The 21,590-nt window shown below is 37.3% G+C and overlaps 1 protein-coding gene across 1 annotated transcript in view; it reads left to right on the top strand.

Moving 5' to 3' along the window:
- Positions 1-21,590, top strand: part of rg (A kinase anchor protein rugose) — a 1,582,765-nt gene that overhangs the window by 574,064 nt on the left and 987,111 nt on the right. Inside the window, exon 28 of the mRNA XM_090384432.1 lies at positions 18,701-18,854. Coding sequence (XP_090240558.1) covers positions 18,701-18,854 — 154 coding nt within the window. The remainder of the gene's footprint in view (positions 1-18,700; positions 18,855-21,590) is intronic.

The following is a 21,590-nucleotide window of genomic DNA, read 5'->3' as shown; positions in this document are numbered from 1 at the left end:
ATCAGGCATTGCATTTCCAAACGTCTGTAGTATTAGAAAAAGGGGAGGCAAAAATATGCAGCCTTTTATCGCAATACTAGTAGACAAGGTAGTCTTTATGCAGTGTAAAAAATGTAAATTAAAATAAATACAAATATATACAAATTTACAAAAGTGTAATGTTCTTTAAGGTTGGGCCTTACTCACCCAGTAAGTTCAGTATTTTTAATGACTTTTTCTACACTTCTTTTTCTTTATACTGTCTTTTTCTATTTTTTCTCCGTTCGTAAAACCATTAGTGCAATATGAGGGTGATACGAATGCTCCGTCTATCCTCAGTCCTCCCTATTTTTGCCTTCTTTTGAACGTCTTTTTTTTTTTTTTTTTGGCCGACCGGGCTAGCCGAGTGGGTAAAGTACCTGCCCGGCAACCCAAAGGTCGCGGGTTCGATTCCCGCCTCGGGCTTGGATCAAAGTACTGCAAAAACCTTGGGAGGTGCAATATGGCCACAGAAGCCGATGCGCCAACAACTACCAAATCAAAAAAAAAAAAAAAAACGTCTTTTCTCGCTTCCCCTTCCCTAGAATTTACCATTCCCTATACCATTTGCTTGTCTATACTTTTTCATGCACTTCACATACATTTGTATTATATTCCACATTACACTTTTGTAAATTTCTATTTTTTTTTAATTTACATTTTTTACACTGCGTAAGGAATACCTTCTCTACTAGTATTGCGATAAAAGGCCGCATATTTGCCTCCCCTTTTTCTAATACTACAGACAAGTTTAGAAATACAGTGCCTGATACATGGTCAGGAGTAGTCCCCTGATGAATTTCCTGGCTATATATCATATTTTCATCTACTATATTCAGATTTTGCATATTTGCCATCCCCTGATTCGACCTCTTGCTAAAATTGCCCTCCCATATCTGAATATAGTGTTATTTATTTATTTCCTTGTATATATTTATATATATATATATATATTTTTTTTTTATTTATTATTATTATTTTTTTTCCCCTCAGTCCCAGTTCATTTTTGCACTAGGTTTTTCAAATTCTTTCACCTGTTTAACCACTACATCCCTTAAACTTCTCTTAGTTTTGGCACCTTGTGTACTTTTCATTAACATTTTCACAGACACTTTATTTATTCTACAAACCACACATTATTTATTTATGTCCTTTTGCTTCCACTACTGCTACACTACTCGTTTTTGAGCATTAGACACAATATAACTTTTGTTCTTTTCCTTTTTCTGCTTATTTTGCTTCTTAACTGTTATATATTACTACTATATATATATATATTTCTGCTATCTTTTTTCCTCTTGGCGTTTGGCATTCTATGTAACTTACACTTCCAGCTTCACACACACACACACACACACACACACACACACACACACACACACACACACACACACACACACACACACACACACACACACACACACACACTATATATATATATATATATATATATTGGTCGATTTTATTTAATTAAATGATATTTATCTGTAGGGAATTAGGTGTATATGGACCAGGCTACCAAGTTAGCAAATGTAAGCTAGCTTTATCCTGGGAGGCCTATAAACGTTATATTAATGAAATGGTATTAAAAATAATATGATGCTAAATAATGAAAATAACAATAAAAATGATAATAAACAATGTAAATTGCAAATAACATTCCCTCACTTGGCCATCTGTCTGCTACTTCATCGGGGGCTTTGGGCAGAACTGACAAATATCTAATACTGCTAATACTGTAAACTTAACCAGATATCATTATCATAATCTTCAATAAGAACACAATATATATATATATAGAAAATTATTTTAATGTTATGTGCAAATCTTTAATTTAACTTATGCTAATAATGAAAATACCGTGTACCCTGGGAGCGATGTATGTTGAATAAAGGGGGGAAGAACGTAAAAGAGTAACGTTATAAACAAAGTGCGAATTTTGAAAAATGCAAAATTTGAAAAGAACGAAAATAGAAATAGCAGATTTTTGAAAAGAACGACCAAAGTAGAAATAGCATTGCAGTATCTTTCATAATTTCTGTGTCTTCTTCAGAGGTCATCCACCTAAATTATGAAAAAGAACAGCAATACTCTTACTTCTGTTTCTGACATGTTCTGTATGTCAAAAAACACGTGTACGCGGACACGTTGTAAAAAATAATTTAGAATATAAATTTTGAAAAAATAAAATACAAGTTAAGCAAAAATATTATGCCAAAGTATAACATACAGAACATGGATGACCTTACAGAAGTAAGTAACCCGCCAAAAAGAGAAGACAAAGGAAGCGAGTGTCCGAATGACAAGAATGTCAATAACTTACCGCTATGTGACCGGTCGACAAAAAAGAAAGAGCCGGAGGCTAAACCGTGTATATATGTGAAGAAACGCTAGCGGCACCTAGCGTTAGACGAATTTTGGTGTATGTATATTTTGTAATTTACGTAAGCGGTGGAGCTACGCTAGGTTCAAGTTAAGTACATGATACTCAAACTTTCGGGATAGCAAAGAAATATAATTGCTTACAAAGTAGCAGTAGAGTAGCTAAACTTTGTTAAGGCGAAAAATTATGATTGGGTATAGTAAGAAAAATAGTACTCTGATATTGCTTTCGTTACACTAATCGCTCACAGAGCATAAAATGTAGAATTTAGTAAAGCAAAAAGATGATGAAATTAGGGATATGAAGTTGGGCTAGGGTAGTTCGGGGTTGCAAACCCGTTCCTATAGTTAGGACCCTGAACGACTGTCCGAGAGTAGGTGCATCATGTACTTAAGTCAGTTGTGTTAAAGTGTAAGATATATATATAAGTTACAATTAACAAATAAATAGATAAATAAATCAAGATATAATCAAAATTAATTAAGATATAATTAAAATTAATTACAAGATAATTACAAGGTAATACACTATGTTAGACCAATCGGTGGGTACAAGTTTTCCAGACCGTAAGACACCAAAGAGGCCTAGTGTATTGTATTTACACTATTTACAAACTTGATGCGTATGGGAGTAATTATTATGAATAAAAATTAAAATTAAGTAAAGAAAGAAAATGGATTTGAATTTGAATAGAGATAAAATGAAATATCAATAATATGAATTATGGATCAGGGACACTGCAAGAGCAAAGGTACCCTACAACCATAATGTATATAATTTCATCATCTTTTTGCTTTACTAAATTCTACATTTTATGCTCTGTGAGCGATTAGTGTAACGAAAACAATATCAGAGTACTATTTTTCTTACTATACCCAATCATAATTTTTCGCCTTAACAAAGTTTAGCTACTCTACTGCTACTTTGTAAGCAATTATATTTCTTTGCTATCCCGAAAGTTTGAGTATCATGTACTTAACTTGAACCTAGCGTAGCTCCACCGCTTACGTAAATTACAAAATATACATACACCAAAATTCGTCTAACGCTAGGTGCCGCTAGCGTTTCTTCACATATATACACGGTTTAGCCTCCGGCTCTTTCTTTTTTGTCGACCGGTCACGTAGCGGTAAGTTATTGACATTCTTGTCATTCGGACACTCGCTTCCTTTGTCTTCTCTTTTTGGTGGGTTACTTACTTCTGTAAGGTCATCCATGTTCTGTATGTTATACTTTGGCATAATATTTTTGCTTAACTTGTATTTTATTTTTTCAAAATTTATATTCTAAATTATTTTTTACAACGTGTCCGCGTACACGTGTTTTTTGACATACAGAACATGTCAGAAACAGAAGTAAGAGTATTGCTGTTCTTTTTCATAATTTAGGTGGATGACCTCTGAAGAAGACACAGAAATTATGAAAGATACTGCAATGCTATTTCTACTTTGGTCGTTCTTTTCAAAAATCTGCTATTTCTATTTTCGTTCTTTTCAAATTTTGCATTTTTCAAAATTCGCACTTTGTTTATAACGTTACTCTTTTACGTTCTTCCCCCCTTTATTCAACATACATCGCTCCCAGGGTACACGGTATTTTCATTATTAGCATAAGTTAAATTAAAGATTTGCACATAACATTAAAATAATTTTCTATATATACATTATGGTTGTAGGGTACCTTTGCTCTTGCAGTGTCCCTGATCCATAATTCATATTATTGATATTTCATTTTATCTCTATTCAAATTCAAATCCATTTTCTTTCTTTACTTAATTTTAATTTTTATTCATAATTATATACACACACACACACACACACACACACACACACACACACACACACACACACACACACAGAAGGTGCCTCCGTAGCCAGGTGGGAAGGAGCAGCAGTGCATAACACATGCTTCTTGATTAGACCGGGGTTCGAGCCCGGCACTACCAAATACGGAGGATGCGGAAAGGTCAGGGATATCTCGAAGCAATATGGCCTTAGTTCCTAATGCTTCTAAAAACCAAATAACAACATACATACAGTGGATTCCGGTTATTTGGGCCACCGGTTAATCGGGGCAGCCGTATATTTGGGGCAAATCTTAAAAAACAGGAACCAATCGAGAAAATAGCCAGGGTTTACTTCGCTTAATTGGGACAGCATGCAGTTTAATCAAGGCAGGAGACTGCAGCACTGGATATTACCCTACGATTGTCTCCGACGGTACCACGTGGTTCATTTGAAATTCTGGAGGTCACAACCATAAAACAATAAAAATAATTAGCAATCACCTGTTTATTTGCCTTTTCTGTTAGTGCAACCTATCATAAACGGACAGTAAACGTGATCTTACTGAATTTGCAATAATACCAACAGCTGGAATTCTGTGGGTTATTATGGTGAAATGTGTTTACGCTTCCATGGAATCTTCAATCATATAAAAAAATTAATTTTCTGAGCTTCTCCTCGTTCCTATTTTTAAAGCTTTGTAACTCGTTACTCCGTTCTCACTTGCGCGTATCGTGTTACTTGCAATTTGTGCCGTGTTCTTTGTTATTGATCGCTTATCTTTTAACTGTTTTAAATTTTAACCCCCACACAGAAATGTCAACTGGTTCGTATGTACATATTACAGTATGTATTAATTATTCTGATTATCACGTATATTCTTCCGATTTTCATGTATCATTTAATTTTTTAATTGGTAAGGTAATAAAGGGTAAATTTGTGTTTAATGTATCTTTACTTTTATAGCCTGTGGAAAATATTCCTCCTATTTTCTCTAATTAGAATCGGTGTTTAATAGAATTAAAATTCAATTCACAAACGTGATCACAATGACCGGTGCTTACTACACATCGTATAGTGAATAGTGCTTTACTATGGTGAGTTCATCGTAACATGATTTGATTGTACAGTGAATTAATTGTAAGGGTCGGTCGGGGGGGTACGTTGTATTTTTAACTAAACTTTGGATAATTAGGGCAGCTGCTTAATTGGGCCAAAATGCACTAGTCCCGATGTGTCCCAAATAACCGGAATGGACTGTATATATACAGGGTGTCTCAAAAATATTGGTACAAACGTTTAGGGGAGGTAGGTAACATCTAAAGGAATGTGAATCGCATAGGAACCCATAACCGGAAATGTCACCGTAAGTCGGTAGACGGCGCTGTCCATCAGTTCACGAGAGGGAAAATTTCTGGTTTACTCATTCAAGCAGTAGTCGCCTCATGAACAGCATGCATCGATATACGAACTGTGAGCAGGCAGACATGCACTTAGTGTATGGATTAGCAGAGGGCAATGGACGAGCCGCTCAACGAATTTATGGAGAAAGCTTCCCAGACAGACATGTACTGGACCACCGTTTGTTTGCACATGTGCATCAAAATTTGTGCGATTATGGGTCATTTAGAGGTAACAGGAGTAGTGCGGGGAGACCACATTCGACGTGAGCTCCCGCCATGGAAGAAAGTATGTTGAATGCCATTCAGAATAATCCTACAACCAGCACACGTGTGTTGCCTCTGCCTTACGAGTGTCTCGTTGCAGCGTACAGCGTGTTTGACACGAAATTCCTTACACCCTTTTCATCTCCAAAGGGTTCAGTTACTGCTCCCCCAAGATCATGCTGCACGTGTGGCTTTTGCGCAGTGGTTTCTCCAAGAAAGTTTTCAACAACACTTGAATTTTCCAGCCTATGTTTTGTTCACGGATGAGGCTTATTTCACTCAGGAAGGCTTATTCAATCAGCACAATGCTCATGTGTGGGCTCACGACAACCCACACGTTGTTCTCTCCCCCCCCCATGCGGCACAACATCGCTTCGCAATAAATGTGTGGGCTGGTATGGTCGGTGACTGCTTAGTCGGCCTGTACCTGTTACCATCCCGCATGAACTCCACTAAATATCGGATCTTTATTGAACAAGTTCTACCCGGGTTACTTGACTGCGTTCCCGCAAATGTGAGATGCAACATTTGGTTTCAACATGATGGGGTGCCTGCCCATTATGGAAGGTGTGTTCATTTGAACAGGCATTTTGGGTGTCGATGGATTGGCTGTGGTGGACCCGTTGCCTGCCCCCCCCCCCCACTCACCTAATTTATCGAGCCTTGATTTATTTCTGTGGGGAGGCCCTCAAATCTATCGTGTATGAATCACCTGTGTAGACCGAAATGGATCTCGTGGCGAGATTCGTCTGCGCTGCTGGTACTGTCAAAGAAACTCCAGGTGTGTTCAACCGTGTCCGCCAATCCATGCTGCGTCAGTGTCACGCATGCATTGCGTCTCATGGTGGAACCTTCGCGCATCTGTTGCAACATCATGAAATGCATCCATCTCATACTCCATTGATAATATTATGTCAAATAAATGTTTGTCACTAATTGCTGTCTTGTCATTTCTGCTACTACTTTCCTGTGACATTTCCGGTTATGGGTTCCTATGCGATTCACATTCTTTTAGAAGTTACCTACCTCCCCTAAACGATTGTACCAATATTTTTGAGACATCCTGTATATATACACACACACATACACAGTGCAACCTCAAATATAATATAGCTGTCAGGTGATAACTTTAATATCCACATTATAAGTTAGGTTCATTATAGCTGAAAAAATTTTACCATTGTTTTCCCCAGTTTTTTTAACATAATACACTTTACTTAGTAGGAAAAGGTGAGGTGGGGGACATGTTATAAGAAGTAATGAAATTTTTGGATATGGCATACACGTGGTAAGAATATTCCCAGCTCCTTGATATAACGTGGCCTTGACAATGCCTCCCCCACATACACACTACTCAGACTCCCTCCGATCACTATCTGGCAGAGTAGAGGCAAAGTATAAAGTGTGTTAGTTGTCTGACTGCACCAGGGGTTTCCCCCATCTCCGTGTTGTATTTTTTGTGAGCGACAGAACTCTGTGGAGGCCAGAGATTTAAAAAGTGTGTGGGGGAGTGGTCTATTGTGTAGCATTAAGTTCTGTTGTTTCTCTGACCATTGAGCCATTGGGCCCCTATTGGGACCTATCATTGCCCACATTTTGCCACGAGGAGGCAGGTCAGGCACCCAGTAGATTATTTAAATACTCTGGCAGGCTCCACCGCCTAATTTCCAGGGATTTCAGTGGCAAGCCAAAAAAAAAAAAGGAGTGAACACTACAATTTGGCCAAATGAGATTTACTAGAAAATAGTAGAATTTAGATGCTGATTAGAATTTCGTGGCATTGTTAAGGGTTGTACTCGGTCAGTTTAGTGAGAGAAGGGTGGGACTGAAGACTGGGGGGAAAACAGAAGAATAGGGATGATAGAGTAGGCATCCCCAAAGAGGTCAGTGGAGACAAGCCCCACTAGGCAAAGTATGGGGGTAGGCAGGGAGGAGAGGAGACAGAGACCTGTCTCCTCCCTCCCTGCCCGGGGATGGGGTTTTAAAGAGAACCGGGTTAGAGTACCAGTTCAGATCGCCAGTGGCGTGTTGGCGGCAAAACCACAGAATGTCTTCGTCGGTGTCATGTCCAAGTAGTGTCAAATCTGGTAGGAAGGTCATGTTGCCCATTCCGTTCCGGGGGTGGGATATGTTAGTTGGCAGTGGTTAATCCACCAAGCGAAGGGGGGAGAGACACATTTACTTCATTCATAATCTGCATTCTCACTCTACTTGCATTCTTTTTTATACTTTTTATTTTTAATACTTTTTTCTTTTTTTTTTTCTTCTTTTCTTTTAAGTTTCATATATATATAGAGATATTGGTATTAGGAAGGATTGTTTATATATATATTTTTTAAATTAAATAAAATAAAACATAAGCCAGTAGTATGGCAAAAACTGTAGAGCGAAAATTCCATTACCATTATTGGCCTCGTGGTCCTCTGTTGATATGGGGCATAATGGTCAGTCTATTTTATCTTAATTTACTCTGATTTTGTTATCTTTCAGTAGTTCCTTCAACCCCCTTTTTTGGTGATATTTCACGTCTTTTGGAACTGGTACCTCTCGGGGGGGGGGGGGGTACCGCTAAATTAACATGTAATTGGCATTATTCTAAATTTTTTATACGTCATGTTAATTGGATTTAAAGTTTGAAATTATATAGGGGTTTCTGGGCTATTATTTATGTCTAACTTTTATTCTTCTTTTCTGTTCGTTTGTTTATTTGGTTATTTTTATGTTAATTTTCGCTCTACAGTTTTTGCCATACTACTGGCTCATGTTTTATTTTATTTAATTTAAAATATATTTCGGCTTCATATGGAGGAATTGCAAGTCGCTGCCTCTAATGAATGCTCAATTATTTATTTATTTATTTTATTATAATTTAACTCTTGTCACTATTTAATGATAGTATATATATATATATATATATTTTTTTTTTTTTATTTCACTCACACTCATTCATCTTTTTCTCACACACCAGGGGGGATGCAATGATGTGTAATGTAAATTTAAATATTAATTAAAAAAATAATTAAATAAATTAAACTAGCTAAATAAATTTAAATACTAATTAAAACTAGGGTTAATGTGTACTTAACTGTAGCATTTATGGTTTGTGTTCTTTTTCTCACTCACACTTTCATTCATTCTTTTAGCTTTCATTTCATTTGTTCGACTCTTGCTTTCTGCACTGCCCTCTCTAGGCACCTCAACTTACTGTTATTCTTCAGTTATGGTGCAGGCCACAAGTTTTTTGCAGGCCAGGGGAGAATGCAATGATAGTGTTTGTGTTGTTAGTAAATGTTTGTTAGTATATATAAAGTAATATAAGTTATTTTTAACTTTGTATTCTTTCTGCCAATTACATTTGCTCTTCCACTCATTCCCATTTTTAGGTCACTCTTTCTTTCACCAAAACTGCCCTTTATTCCCTTTTACCGTAATTCTGGTTCACTCAGTGCCCAGCCTATTCATTCTATCTTTCATTCTCATTCATTCATTCTTCTTTCATTCTACATTGCATCTTTTTGCTACTAGCTTACTTATATTTTTCAGCTAATCTGCTTCCCTGTTTGCATGTACATCTCCCTCCCCTACGTGGTTACTTATTTGGCATGTGGCCTCAGGTTCCTACACATGGCAGGGTAGTCCTGGGGAGGTTTGTCCTGTCAGGGTGCAGAATACTGCTATCCTGACAGTTTTTAAGTCATCATCTGGGTGTGGTGGGAAACTTGGGCAATTTTAACTATTGATTATTATTTAATTGCTGGGGGGCTGAATTGTCATTCTTTGGATAGTTCTGTGCATTTTGAATACTTTCTGTGTGAAAGATTTAAAGGCTTTATAATTTGACTCTTCTATGATGAACAGATGTTCTTCTCTCATGGGAACGGGGCCAATCTGTGCTATTAGCCCTGTTCTGGGGATGTCATATATTATACATTCAATTTAGAATGTGTACCCAGTTTTCACTCTCATCACAGGTGCAGTTTTCATCATCAGTCAGGCCTAAGGAGGTTAGTTTCACCTTTAGGGAGCCATGACCTGTCAATATAAATGTTGCAAAAAGTCCAGGGGCATGCCACTTAGGTGGCTTTGGGCTAACAATTGCTACCCATGGTAGAAACCGTTTGGTAACCAGACCTCTGATTTCCTGCTCCCACTTTGTTTGCCATAGCTCATGCAGCTTTGTGTTATTCTTTTTTTTTTTTCATCATTGAAGGTGTTGGGTGTATCAAGGGCTATCCCCAAAAATTCTGTGGGTATGCCTTTTTTTAAATCTATAATATGAGCCTCTTTTGGCTACTTCCAGGTAAAGTGAGAGAGCTCCGGCCAGCAACTGTAGCGCAGGTGTGCTTACTGTGCGACATGCTCTGGTAATAGTGAGTAGTATTGTCCTTTGTATTGATTCTAATTTATTCCTATTTCTTACTATGGCCGAGCGGGTGAACCATGCACTGGCTCCATAGGTGATAACAGGTAGGAACATTGCACGGTATATGATTGTCAGGGTCTTTCTTTTGAGCCCTCCAGTCTGCTTGACTGATCCTGGCAATCATACCTACATAATTTCTCACTTTCTTCGGCAAGTAGATCAAATGGGGATAAAAAGTTAATTTTGAATCAAAGACCACTCCAAGATATTTTAGTTCTGTTACCATTTTTATACATTCATATAGTGGTTGTGTTAATTTTGATTTTTGGACGTCTTCTTTTGTCCAAATTGCGTTTTAAAAGTATTTATTTGGTTTTTTTCAGGCAGTATTTTGAGCATGTGCATTTGTGCCCACTCCTGCAGCTGCAAGAGGGCTGCATTTGATCTTTGCTCTACAACCACTCGTGTGTTACCTTTTACAAGGAAAATCATGTGATCTGCAAAGGCCAGACTTTCTACTGGACCCAGATCCAAGACCAGAAATTCGTCCAGAAAGATGTTCCAGAAGAAAGGGCCGAGGATTGAACTCTGTGGGCAGCCTTTATTCACAGGGCATGTCAATTCCTGGAACCGTGTGCATACTGAGACACTTCTGTCTGTAAGGTAACTGTTTATTACCTTATAGAGGTTTTGTGGGGCATTTGCCTGGAGTAGTCTCCTAAGGACACTAGGCCACCAGAGTGAGTCAAATGCCCCAGCAAAGTCAATGGTGATTGCCAGCATATATTTCTCCTCTGAGTTTTTAACTGTTGTCAGTAGGTGGTGCATGGCATCCTCCATAGAGTTGCCCTGCTTAAAACCATACTGATTGTTACAATGTAAACCTGCTTCCGTGTAGTACTGAGCTAATCTACTATATATTAATCTTTCATATAGTTTCCCTGGTACAGGGAGTAGGGCTATTGGTCTATATGATTTGAGATCAGTAGGTGGTTCCTCTGGGTTTTTGAGAATTAATCTTAACACAGCTTTTTTTCCATATTTTTGGGAATATACCTTCTGTCATATAGTTATTATATAGTGCTATTTACGCAAATATTTTGATAATCTCAACCTCTAAGAGGTCACAGCCTGGGCACTTGTTGTTTTTGGTTTTAGATAGTGCTATTTCTAAGTCTTGTATAGTAAACAGAGGTTCAATATTGGCATTGTCATATTCAGTGTTTTATTTTATAATGTCTAGCTGGGTGGGGGGAATGTTCCCCAGTTTCAGTCTGAATAATACTGTCTAGGATGTTATTTACAGAATCTGCCCAACACAGGGTTGGGGTTCCATCTGGTTTGATAGTAGTTTCCAAGACATCTCCTCTTGGCAGCTTGTAGAGGCAACGAGATTATACATTAGCTGACCGAAAGCCTTCTAAAGAATTACTAAAATGTTAAGTTCAGAGTATTAACTAGCAGCTGCCCCACGAACACCGTTTTACAGCTGTACCCTTGAAATGTAAGGAAAATTGGACCTTGCCATGATGTTCATCATAACCTCAAAAGACATCTACTGCATGATGGAAGAGATGGGGAGGGTTTAATTTTTCACTTTAATTTTTTGCTCTGGAGACTAAACATGGGTTCCACCACTTGAAGCTTCCAATAAGCAGAATGCTGGTATTTCACTGTTTGGTTAGGTCATCTACCACCTAATATGCCTGGTAATACAGAGGGGGCATTCCTCTGTGTGGTGTGGGTGCCGTATATCAGGACTTGCACATGGGGATTATACCCAGGGTTACTAAAAAGTCCCACCATCGTGAAGGTGCAACAGCCGATTTGGTTGTCACAGACTGACTCGACCACCAAAATTAGCTCCACTTGACTTGAATGTCACTCACTCGAATAGCAATTCCTTCAGCTTTTTAGACTCCCAGGTAGCAAGCACAGCTTGAAATATCTGAGATAATGACTGCTACAACTTCAAGGACCAGAACATTTTTACAGCAGTTTTCAGTTGCTGTTGAACTTACTTTTCCCACGCTAATCCAGTGTTGTACGCAATATTGGATTTGCATAAGGAAAGTAAATGTTTTCAGTGTTAATGTTTTCAGAAATTCTAGGACTTGAATTTCTGAGTTCACAACACCAGCAAGTGGCTCACCACGGGAATAGGCTTTTGAAGGCTTGGATAATGCCCTGATTCATGGGCTGAATTAGTGCAGTTGTGTTCTTTGGCAAAAACACAACTCTGATCTTGCCATCTTTTGATTTCAGGACATCAGCCGAAGGATGAGTTGGGCAGTGATCCAACAGTAACAGAGACTTTTCTTAACAGCCTTTTTTTTGGAAAGCAGGTGGCATATCATTGATGTTACAAACCTACTTTCAGAGTATGAAGCAAAAATATCACTCATCATCCAAGCATTGAATCAATTTTTATAAATCACAGGTATAGATTTCATGTTGCCATGCTTAAAACACCAGGAATTGTAACTTTTATCAGTGCATAATGGCTGTAACTTATGATTTCCAGTCTTGTTTGTATACTAATTCTCTCTCTGTTAGTTTTCTTGCCCGCTTTGTTGGGTGCCTTTTTATTATTCAGTGCTGTTTTGTCACAGTTCTACAACTGTTCATATGTGAATTCACCATCTTGAATCACATGATGCTGGAAACACTTCTGCTGCTGTAATGCAGATGGGATTCTTCCTCTTGCTCTGATTAAGAACCAGGGGGGCACAGTTTCAAATTGAGGAAAGATAGTTGTAGAATAGATGTGTGGAAATTTGCCTTTAGCCAGCAGGTAGTTGATTGGTGGTGGAACAGGCTTCCATCTTTTGTTGTGGAAGCTAATAGCCTAAATAAATTTAAGGCATTTGGAATGCATGGAGGGGTGAAATGGGAGGGTTTTTTTTTTTTTTTTTCTTGGCTGATGCTGCATGAGCTTACTTTCTTGCATTGTATGCCTCTACTAATGCTAATACTCTGTCATGTTTTGTTGCAAATTACACATGCAGCCCTATGAGATCTGCAAGAAATTACAGTATCCACGCATAATACACTATCGAAACTATGACTTGACTCAGGATATCAACGAGTACAAGCGCAAGATGGTAGTGCTGCACATACCATTTCGCATTGATTAAATAGAGGTACTGTCAGAGATGAAATATATCAAGATCTACGATGACAATGAAGAGCTCATACTAGATCGTAAATTGTATGAATCGGACTCGGACATTCGCAAAAACGATTGAAATATGTAAGACATTGTCTCAAGACAATGACGATGTTGACCCTGACAAAGCATGCAGTATAGAACTGTGAGAAGACTCCTTTCGAAACTTTTACTATCATCCCAACAACGAGATGAATGAAGATCTAAAGCTCAACCGACTCAGCACAATTGCAAAGAAAACTTGATGACCAATGAGGACTTCTGCAACTTAATGAGAATGGCCAATGATAAGCAAAAGATTCTACTCATACATGTAATTTGGAGTCTGTTATCTACAAATTGCGAACCGATTCAAATATTCTTGACTGGCCCAGCTGGTTGCAGAAAAACATTTATGATTCGCCTCTTGATGGAAATATACAACTGCTTCAGTAATACAGATGGATACTGTAATGTCTACATTTTATATGCCCTTCAACTGGTAAGGCTGAAGCAAATCCAAGATCACTGCCCTCAAGATATCCATTTCTCTGGTTACCAAAAGGTTTCTGCCACGGGTGGCAATGGTTAGTCTAAAGCCACCTAAGTGGTATGTCCCAAATCATAAACTTTTTTTCGCAACCTGCTGGTTTATGCCAGCTCTGATCGCATCCAAGATCACTCCCCATGATCCTTTGTGCGATCTCCTCTCTTGATTCCATTTTTGCTTGTTATGAAATGGAAATGACGTCATTTCTGCATCGCAAAATTATGACAAATTGATTTTACTACCATCCGAAATTTAGTAGGTGCCGCCAAAGATGTTTATACATCAAAATATCAGCAATTTCTTATGTTTCAGTTTAATACAAAGTTTTTTTAATATTGTTTTTTAATGTTGTTTGGTTTGCTTTGCTGCTGAGAAATCTGAAGTTCATCCTGGTACCAGTTTTGGGAATCCTGGGTGTTATTTGAACCCAGCTGTGATTTTTTCCCCTCCTTATATCTTTCAAACCAAGAAGTGCATAAGAATTATGAAGAAAATGGTTTTTTCTGCGTGCTTTTATTTAAGCTCTCAGTAATATCTAAACAAGTAGAAAGTGCTCACTTTCTCTTAAAACTAACATTAGTTTTTTAGCTTCTTATAAATGTCATATTTTGTAGCAAGTAAGGCCCCACTTACGTAAACTTGATATTTCATAAGATTTGAAGTGGGAAAAAAAATCAAGTTGTGCATAGAACTTGGAGGTGATACATATATGTAAAACAGCATCTCATCATATGCTGTTTGTTTCATATTTGCCTGTCATTCAACCCATAGTATTCCTCTTTAGCTTTGTGCTTTGTGTGAATTTTAGTAGAAATTTCTTAATTACATGTTCCTTTTTCAATGGCAACTACATCTAGCACATGTTCAGCAAAAAGAAACATCTTGCCTCATGTAAAAAAATAGAGAACAATTCTGCTTGAGTTTAAAGTAAACATAATTGAAAGATATGGAAGTGTCAGCAATAGCAGGCTTTTTGAACATGACAGTAGGGCCCATCCGTAGCCAGGTGAGCATGAGCAGCAGTGCATAGCACACGCTTCTTGATTAGACTGGGGTTCGAGCCCGTGACTACCAAATACGAAGGATGCGGAAAAGTCAGGGAATGACCACTGCATATCCCCGGAGCAATATGGCCTTAGTTGCTAATGCTCCTAAAAACCAAATAACAAACAAATAAACATGACAGTATCAACATTTAACATGGTTATGGAAACTTGTTAAGCTGCAGGATTAATTTATTATACATTTGTATTCATTATATTGATATAATTCATTATAATTGCATCGCCATTGCCGATGCAGTTTCTTGAAATTGCATCGGCAATGGCGAGGTTTGAGAAGATGGATCCTGACAGCAAATGATTCTTAAAAGTTAACCGAGAGGTGAATGATATGCTTGCTTGCTACAAAGAAATCTACGATGAAAAGAAAAAAGCCACCGTGTAGTCATCCATTAATATGTTCTTTCGTAAGGTTGAGCGGCTTCTAAATCTCCACAGTCCTTCTAAATCTCCACCTCCACAGCGACGTACTTATCAGCTGAAGACATCGATTCTGGAAATGATGCTCAAGAGGTAACTTACTGACGTTATGCCTCCTCTCTTTTTTTTTAATTTTTTTAAATTGCACGCTTTTGTAATTTTTCCTGAGCATGAGATAAAAAATTTAATAAATACAGTAAATAATTCTATTTACATGTTCGTCAAACATTTCTTTTTTGATTCAATCAACTCAGCAAGCACAGTTGCGAGTGCTGCACAAGCACGGGGAAATTCCCCGACTTACTTAGCGTTCCCCGGAACGCAACCCCTACGTAAGTCAGGGAGTTCCTGTACTTGGAAAACTTTGGCACAGCCTACAAAAATGCTGTGTGCTCTCTTCAAACTTAAATTGTTGCATCAGAATTTGAACCTAAGAACCATAGGTAGAAGTCTGATTATGTTTATCACAAGAAAGCCAAGGCCAGAATTGGTTGCTAAAATTAAGAGAATTAGTTTATATCAGTTAAAATAAATCAGTAAGTCATACATTACTGTCTAGATTATGTGAAAATGGCATATTTGGTAAATCATAACTCCCTCTATTAGATATTATCTAATATCTCACATATGTCACAGTTAATAACTGTGACATGTGTGAAACTATCATTGGTGATTTATGAAATCTAGGCATAAAAATTGGTTAAAAATGGCATTTAAGTTCTTGGAGATAAAAATTGTGTTGGCTAGTGTAATTTATATGCATCCCATGCATTTTTATTCTCTGACACGAGTCTCATTCCACTATAGGGAAATATGAAACTAGCAAAAACTGACTGGGGAGGCTAGTGTATTGAAAAACTAATACACTGAAAAAAGTTTTGCCATCCTAAACAATAGAATAAATATATACATCCACTGCCCAATGGGAGCAGTACAGCTGTAGACCTTTCCACTTGCAAATATGTGATGATCCTCTGATTAGTGATCACTACCCTGTAATTATTACCTTGATTGAAATATCCCATGCAAACCATGTAGAAATCCTAGATGGAAACTAGATAAGACAGACTGGCAGGCAGACGTACAGGAAATTAGCAATACTTGATCAGCAACTTGTCCAACAGGGGACAATAATTGTCACATACAAAACCAATATCTTGAACTATGCAACAACTCAGTTAGTACAAAATACATCCATGCATTTCCCAGTGGTGGTCTGTACTCAAGCTAAATGAGACCAAAACAGCACAGAATGTAAATCTCACAACTGATAACCCTTTCCAGTTAAAGAAGGCACAGGATAAAATTAGATGAGTGAGCATAAAAACATCTTGGATTCAGTTTACAAACTGTAAACAGAGCCGCAACAGTTCAGTCACTCTGGAATGTATCCACTAATAAAGAAAAATCTGCAATAGTTTGTCCTGGAAAGGCAGACCATTGCAGATCCTGATGTAGTAATGAATGACTGAATGCCTAGTTGAGACTTGCCAAAATATCTGCAATATTATTTTATGTACTTTTCTTTTTAAAATATTAAGAAATGGCAGAGTAGAATCTGAATCTCTCTCTACAGAAAACTCAGAAAAATATAATTAATCCTTGCGGTATTCAAACTGGAAAAAGCATTAGGAGTGAGTTGTGTGCTGTAAATGCCAAATCTGAAATTGAGAAAACACACATGCACAATAAGATTGCTGAAGTGATTATTGCATCAGTGCTATGATTACTTTAGCAAGTGTTTTGTGTAATGTACAGATTTGTAATGTACAGATCCTAATCATAATTACAGTAGATGTCTATTATGATTAGGATCAGCAAGTGAGACACTTAATGATGTTTCATTTACATTAGCACACATGCCAATACAAATGAAACATTTGTATTGGCATGTGTTTAATTGCTTTCAAATGTGTATAATTGCTTTCATTTCTGGAAGAAAATGCCCTCATGTACATTATTTCATTTGAGAAGAAGAAAGCACGTCACTATTAAATACAGTAGTTTCAATGTATTCTCTCGGTCTTGTGAACTCCTCTGACTGCATGGTTGTCCTGGAATATAAACAGAAAATTTATTTATTTATTAAATTACTTGGTTTCAAAGCTGCACAAGGTTTCAAAGCTGCACAAGGTTGTCTGACCTTATTAATAAGTGATTGATGCAACTGGCAATTTCAGATTAAAGCCAACTTTTTAGTTGTATCATAGCAAGAATTCATGACTTTCAAAAATGTTTCTAAGTCTTCGTTGCCAGTGATTTAGAAATAAAAAAAGCATGGGGTACTGCAATGCTTTTCTGGGACTGGTTTCATCACTACTTTCTGCAGAAACCAGTCCTAGCATAACATCCTTAATGGAAATTGGATATCTGATGTAATAAGAAATTGCTTTGGTTTGGAGAGATATCAAGCGGTGCTACTATAGCATGCGGTCTACGGACGCTATAGTGTGAAAATACACTACAGCATGTGGGCTACCAGCATTCTGTTCAGTTGAACTGTGATTTTTTTTTTTTTTTTATAGACAAATATTCGGCTAGTGAAAAAAAGTTAGTTTACACCACTAATTTGGGATAGGTTCAAGTAAAAAAACTGTGACTGTGTATGATATTGCACACTAAAGATTACAGACTTTTTTGCTTGAATCCATCCAGAATTACTGGCGTAAACTAACCTAACCTTTTTTCACTAGCGAAATATTAGTCTATCAAAAAAAAAATGACAGATCACTGACATCACAGTTCAACCAAATAGACTGAATAGAATACTGGAATCCCACATGCTAGAGTGTATTCTCACACTATATTGTCCGTAGACCGCACCCTATAGTAGCACCTATCAAGTAATTCACTATGATGGGTTGTAGAATGCTTTACCATAGTTTTTCTCTGATTATTACGATTTCTAAGGAATGCTAAAATGTTCCATAGGAAATTTTAGACGTAGAAAAGCATGCTTGGAAATTGATACAGGAGATGTGAATCAGTTGCTGGAACTAATAGAGAAGACCTTATGACCAATGATTTGATTGAGTTGCAAGCGGATGGAAAGTAAAGAAAAATGTTGGTGACAGATGCATTTGTATTGGAAATTAAGGTTCAGTTAGTGTATGTCTAGTTAATGTTACAATTTCTTAAGAATTCATTACATATATTAACTGAGTGTTAGGTGTATTATGTTTCAAATATCCAGTGATATAGTAGAACTATGCTATTATATGTTATGAGCATCTGTTCCCCCCCCCTTTCAGTTTGTATCTAATGATATTGTTTCTCCATTTATTTTAACAAATTTCTTTTTTCTAGCCACACAACAAAGACAGTAATAGATTTTGTTAACAGCAGTGAAAATGCCATCTTTGTTATAAACACTGTCCACTTGATCTCACAACTTGCAGATAACATTATTATAGCTTGTGGTGGTCTTTTACCTCTTTTGGCTTCTGCTACTTCCCCGAATGTAAGTGTTTTATATAGTAGACCTTTCAGATTGGACATTTTTAATATTTTGCTGTTTTTTTTAAGTATATTAGAATTCAGTTTATCTCAGTTCTTTATCAAGTGTATTCAACAGATATGATGTTTACAATATTTCTATGTATTAAAAATTTGTGTTAGCAGTAGCACATGATGCAAGGAAACAAGCTTATATAGCATCAGTAAAAAAAAAAAAAAAAAAAAAATATATCCCCCCCCCCACCGCACTATCCACATCACTTTATCCATTCACTCACATTATTTGTTTAATGCTCCCTTAAATTTATTCAGACTGTCGAATTCCACAACCAAATGGAAGTTTATTCCAACAATCAGTGATTGGATAAACTAATGCTGATTATAGCATTAGTTTATCCAATTCATTCAAAGCTTTAAGTGCTTTAATCAGATATATACTAGTTTCGAGGTGCTGCAATTTACAGAACTTGAGTCTTTCTTGTAAACTGTCAACTTTTATGCTCCCTGATTGTTGATCTTCTTTGCTCCCATTCCAGATGCTTCTACATCCTTACTAAAATAAGGTCTTCGACCATGTATGCAGCAATAAAGATACAACCTATTCATTGTTTTATATAGGGTAATTATCTGCTGACAAAATTCCTCTATATCACTGACAAACTCCATGAGCTGTGATAAGAGCTTTTTCATTTCTACACTACATTGGATAGTGGAGAGCACACCAACTAATTGATATGTTATTCTTGGATTACTGCTACTGAAATGCAGTTCTGCAATTTTTTGCATTTAAAACTCAATTTCCACTTCTCAGCCTACTGCCTAGTTTTTCTAGATCTTTTTTTGTAGTAGCTTACCCACATTTCTGTCATGGTAGTAGTAGAAGTAGTAGTAGCATGTGATGCAAGAAAGCAAGTGTATATGAGCTTATGCAGCATCAGTAAAAAAGGGAAAAAAAAAAAAAATACAAAACAATCCCCTCTAAATATTTCTCCAGTTCCTCCTTAAATTTATTTAACCTATCAACTTCCACAATGACAGATGGAAGTTTGTTCCAGCAATTAACCACCCACTGGCTAAAGGCAAATTTCCACACATCTATTCTACATCTGTCCTTCCTCAATTTAAATTTATGCCCCTTAGGTTCGTAATCTGAACAAGTGGAAGAATCCCATCAGAATTCAGTGTGCTCAAATTATTCAGGCCTTATACACCTCAATCAGATCACCTCGCAGGTGCCTGGTCTCCAGCTGCTGCAATTTGCAGAACTTAAGCCTCTCCTGGTAAAAGGATCCCTTCAAGCAAATCTACATCCTTCTTAAAATGAGGCCTCTAGACCTGCACACAGTACTCAAGGCGTGGCCTGACCATTGCCTTATACAGAGGGACAGTCACCTCCTTTTCCCTGCTAACAAAATTCCTGTATATCATTGACAACACCCCATGAACTGCCCTGGCAGCCTGTCTCCATTGCTCAGAAAACTTCATATCTGACTGTATAATTACTCCCAAGTCTTTTTCATTTTCAACTTCCTTTAGTGTAGTACCACCTAGTTGGTATGTTTCTCTGGAGTTACTTCAACCCATATGCAGTACGTTGCATTTGTCAATGTTGAAACTTCAGTCTCCACTTCTCAGACCATCTGCCCAAATTTTCTAGATCCTGTTGCAGTAACACACTGCCATTATTGTCATTAACAACCGTGCCAACCTTTGTATCATCTGCAAACTTCGATGCTAAGCCTGATATACCTTCATCAATATCATTGATAAATATACAAAACAACAGTGGACCCAACACTGAACCCTGTGGGACTCCACTAATAACATTAGTCCACGAAGAGCAGCACCCATTGATTACCACCCTCTGTCTTCTCCCACTCAACTATCCTTTTATCCATTGTAGTAACTTACCCTTAATACCATTCTGCTCCAATTTGTACAGTAGTCTTCCATGCACAACAGTGTCAAAAGCTTTCCTGACACTGTTGACACTGTGTCAAAAGCTTTCCTGAAATCCAAGTATATGATATCAAAATTATTTTTTGCATCCAGTTCCTTTGTAACCACATCATAATAACCAATCAAATTTGTCGGACAAGACTTTCCCTTAACAAACCCATGCTGTGTCTGAATTATTGCTGCAGTCTTGTCTAGATGATCCTGCAATGCATCTTTAACACACTCCATTATTTTACCCGGAACAGAAGTTAAACTAACTGGTCTGTAATTACTCGTATCTCCCTTTGTGAATTGGGGACACATTTGCACATCTCCAGTCCGTGGGGACCTCCCCTGAGTCCAAGGTGCTCTCATAATTATGGATAAGGGTTTGCTTACTTCCTTTGCCGCCTCGTTTAATATAACTGGATAGATCCCATTCACCCCAGGTGCCTTTCTTATGTTTAACTTCAACAATTTCTTCTCCACTTTGTTCTCAGTTATTACAAAATCATTAAGCACCCTGTTACAATTCGATAACCTTGTGGCATTTTCAAACCTTAACCCCTCATGTGTGAATGTAGATGCAAAATACTCATTTAGTTTGTTTGCTATTTGAGCAGGATCATCAACAGTCGCATCATCGATATCAATTGGACCAATCAGATTCATCCCCTTCCTTTTAGAGTTTATATAAGTAAAAAAAATCCTTGCTGTTTTTCTTAGCATCCTTTGCCAAAGATTTCTCATGGTCTGTCTTCGCCTGCCTAACCTCCTTTGTGACTTGATTACAGACTAGCTT

Source organism: Mastigoproctus giganteus, chromosome 11, assembly GCF_048544385.1.
Source record: "Mastigoproctus giganteus isolate SK-2022 chromosome 11, ASM4854438v1, whole genome shotgun sequence".
NCBI classification, from domain to species: domain Eukaryota; kingdom Metazoa; phylum Arthropoda; class Arachnida; order Uropygi; family Thelyphonidae; genus Mastigoproctus; species Mastigoproctus giganteus.
This window is presented reverse-complemented; position numbering and strand designations above follow the sequence as displayed.